The sequence below is a fragment of the Asparagus officinalis genome, chromosome 4 (assembly GCF_001876935.1).
Source record: "Asparagus officinalis chromosome 4, Aspof.V1, whole genome shotgun sequence".
In the NCBI taxonomy this organism is placed as follows: domain Eukaryota; kingdom Viridiplantae; phylum Streptophyta; class Magnoliopsida; order Asparagales; family Asparagaceae; genus Asparagus; species Asparagus officinalis.
In genome coordinates, this window is record NC_033797.1 from 145,394,385 (window position 1) to 145,398,197 (window position 3,813).

The window sequence follows — 3,813 nt, forward strand, 5'->3', positions numbered from 1 at the left end:
GACTTTATTTTTTTAAAAAAAAAAAAAATTTACCCGAGTTGTTCTCTTGAAATTGAATTTTGAAACTAATAACACAAGAATTAATTTACAAGAAGAAGAAGAGCTCACGTCTATTAGCAACTGGATTCTGAGGCCTCTCTTCCTCAGCTCCCTTCACCGGATTCATCGAGTTATTATGCATGTTCGCCGGATCTACCAGCAAGCTCGGAGGCGGACATGCAATCTCATCCTTCAAAAAAATAAAAAATAAAAAATAAAATAAAAATCAAGAACCCACAAAACCCTAATCACCAAAAAAAAAAAAAAAAAAAAAAACCAAAAAAATAAAAAATAAAAAATAAAATAAAAATCAAGAACCCACAAAACCCTAATCACCAAAACCGGAACCCTAACCCTGAAACATCTAAAGAAAATGAAAAAGGTAACAAAATTGTACCAAAAGATTGTGATGTGTCGGAGCAAGAAAGGCGTGGCCGAGGTGCAGCTGGTTCGCAGCTGGAAGCAGCAGCCCTCTCATGTTGACCGAGAGAAGGTTGGTGCAGTGACCGCATCTCACGGTCACCGTCTTGAACAGGCTGCTACAGGGAACACTCACCTGCAAAAATTAAAAAGCCCAACAAGAAAACGAAAGGAAAAAAAAAAAAAGATCATGAACTAATTAAACTCTCATAAACGTAATCGTAATCACAAAAGACTCGGTTTGTATGCTCACTGCAAGAACGGTGTCGCAGTAGGTGCAGTGGACGTAGCAGAGCTGCTCCGAGGGAGGCGGAGAGAAGTGGTCCAGCTGGGAGAAGGAGGCGGCGGCCGAAGAAGAAGACATGATCACTTGACGATTAATTAGTACTTCTTTTTGCGTTGAAATATTATGGAAGGAGGAGGGTGGGGGGCCTTCGAGTAGCTTTTTCTTTCTTTTTTTTTTTTTTTTTTTTTCTCTTCTTCTCTTCTGCTTCTCTTCTCCTAATATAATTTCTATTGACTTTGATGTGATGAGCTGATTTGATGGATATCCCCCTCCCTTTGATTTGATGTGAATCTTCCCTAACCTCGGATCTGTTGTTGTTGTTGTTGGTGGTGGTGGTGATTTGATAGTATTTGAATTAAGAAAGGAAAAGGGGAGGGGAGGGGAGGAGAAAGAACCAAGTGAGAGGGAGCAAAGTCAGGAAAGGGGACTGGTGGATGATAACTACTGTGTGAGGGGAAAGAGAAAGATATAGAGAGTGGCCACAACCCCCAACGAGAGCAACAGTACTACTACATTAAAATATGTGAGAAATGATTTTTGCATTCCTTTTATTTTTATTTTTTGGAAAATATTGAATAATGAAGAAAAAGAAGGAATCCGAGTGAATGAGTGATGGGGAATTTGTCTTGGGGACTTATACGCTGTAGATGATGGGGCGTGATCTAATGTATATATGGGTATAACATGCTATATATAATAATCTCATCTCTATCTCATTATGAGTTTGGTAGGGCTAACATGCGCGCATCTAGGGTTCAAAGCCCCCAGGTAGGTAACTTAATTGCGGTTCAAGTGTATGCAAAAGACGAGCATTAAGGAATGGATTTGTTGAGATCAGCACTTTGGGACCGCAAATCTACGTTAGTATGGCAACAATCAATGGATGGGTGTACACTAGTCAAAAAGTATAAATAAATAGTTAGATTTGCCCGTAGACGAAGTTCCCGGGGGGAAACACTAGAAATTAGTTTAATTTAATAAACATCATGTACTCTATACAGTGAATGGTTATGATAATTTGTTCTGGATCGATGAAGAATGAAAATAAGCTCAAATTCATGGAGACATGATGAGAGTAATCATCTTTCCTTGACTTTTATATCGCGTGTTGCAGATTATGAACACAATTAGAGGCGAACACAACATAAATCACGAAAACAAAAATGACAATCATTGACATATTGGTCCAGAGTCAGTCCTACGTTCTCGGGCAAAAAACAAACCAAAATCTACTAGTTAATTAAGAAGAGAGATTGGAAATCACATAGAAGAGATCAGACATCACAAAATTCTCTCTCACATGTGATAGAAATCAACCTCTGGGATCTATGTTCTATCTCTTAAAGAATTGTTTAGTTCCCTGGAGAACCCTATATCTATAGTCTAGTTCACTTAGAATGAGTCCCATGAAATTCTAAACAAATCTCATTAGAATAAAATTACTGAATAATTGTAAACTTTCTAAAATATCAAAACAACCATTAAGCACCTACTTGCACTATCTAAAGCTGGTGCTTCAAATTAGAAGCCGTTAGAGCAGTTAGGCGCAAGTTAGTGTTGATGCTAAATTGCGCCTTCTGCTGAGATCAAAAAATGGCTAAAAAAAACAGTGGGAAAAAGATTCTTTCTATTGGTCTCTGAGCATCGAATTTGGTTTCGTCATCTCCTGCTGATCATTTTGATGGTAGTTTTATGGATCTTGATGAAGATTTTCTCCCTGAAATGGGATCTACTGGTCCTAAAGGGGAGAAGAAGAAGAAGTTGATGAGTGAGATTCTTGAAGCCACCACTCCTCAGATTGATCCTCTGAGAGAAGGTTATCAATCTCGTAATCTTTGTAATTCTCAAAATTTCAGCTCTGCTAGGGTTTCTTGGGCAGAAGAAGTTGATTTGGTGGACGTTCCCTCAAGTTCTTTTTCTTCTATTCATCCATCTGATGATTTAAAGATTACTGAAGTATCTGGTAATACTCCTTTGAATTCTGCTCTGGATTCTTCTATTCATCCATCAAGTAATCTAAAGATTGATGAAGTATCTGGTATTAAACCTTTGATTTCTGATCTGGATTCTGCTTTTGTTAAAGATTTATCTACTGAAAATTTAGATAAGTCTAATGTGGATCCAAATTATGATAAAATTGCTTCTCCATCAGTGATTCCTAATCCAGTTGAAGTGAATAAAGACACAAAGAAAAGTTGGGTTAATTTGTTTGCTGATAATAGGAAGACCGGTAGCGGATTGAATTTGGATTTTATTCCTCCTGATACTAATAATTCAGTGATTTTTGATGATGATGAATGGAATGAAGGAAGTTCCATTTGGGAATTCTCTCTAGTTGGCCGTGTTTTGGGCTTAAATGCTAGTTTCAAAGCCATGGAGAATTTTATTCAGAAAGTTTGGTTCAAAATGACTATACCTGAAGTATGTTTGCTTAGGGCTGGCCTATTTCTTTTTAAATTTAGAAATAAGGAGGAAATGAATGAAGTTCTTGCCAATGGTCACTGGTTCTTTGGTTCTAGGCCTCTTTTACTTAAGCCTTGGACAATTGGTGATGATTTTGATAAAATTGACTATTGTACTTATCCTATGTGGATCCAGTTTCCTGCACTTAGATTTAATTTGTAGAATTCTAAGTGTATTAGTAAAATTTCTAGTCTTATTGGTAAGCACATCACTACTGATAAACTCACAGCTAATAGACAAAGACTTGCTTATGCTAGAGTCTTAATTGAAGTGGACTTGCATGCTACTCTCCCTGATCAAATAATAATACAAAGTCCAAATGGAAAGCAATATCAGCAGAGGGTGATTTATGAAATGAAGCCAAGATGGTGTGATTTCTGTAAATCAGTGGGACATGATGCTCTACATTGTAGGAGGCAAGTTAGAAAAGTAAAGCAAAAGTATCGTGCGTGATCCAATAGTCATATCCAACATCACCTTCGCGCACTACTGATAAACTCACAGCAAATAGACAAAGACTTGCTTATGCTAGAGTCTTAATTGAAGTGGACTTGCATGCTACTCTCCCTGATCAAATAATAATACAAAGTCCAAATGGAAAGCAA

At 37.3% G+C, this 3,813-nt stretch overlaps 1 protein-coding gene across 2 annotated transcripts in view; it reads right to left on the reverse strand.

Annotated features, from left to right (window-relative positions):
* The window catches only part of LOC109839653 (protein YABBY 4), a 2,603-nt gene extending 1,243 nt beyond the window's left edge, over nucleotides 1-1,360 (reverse strand). The window contains exons 1-3 of one of the 2 annotated variants that reach the window (XM_020408166.1): nucleotides 713-1,360; nucleotides 437-595; nucleotides 109-229 (exon numbers count right to left, since the gene is read on the reverse strand). In XM_020408166.1, coding sequence (XP_020263755.1) covers nucleotides 109-229; nucleotides 437-595; nucleotides 713-823 — 391 coding nt within the window. In that variant the 5' untranslated portion in view covers nucleotides 824-1,360. The remainder of the gene's footprint in view (nucleotides 1-108; nucleotides 230-436; nucleotides 596-712) is intronic. The other variant, XM_020408165.1, reaches the window with a different exon arrangement.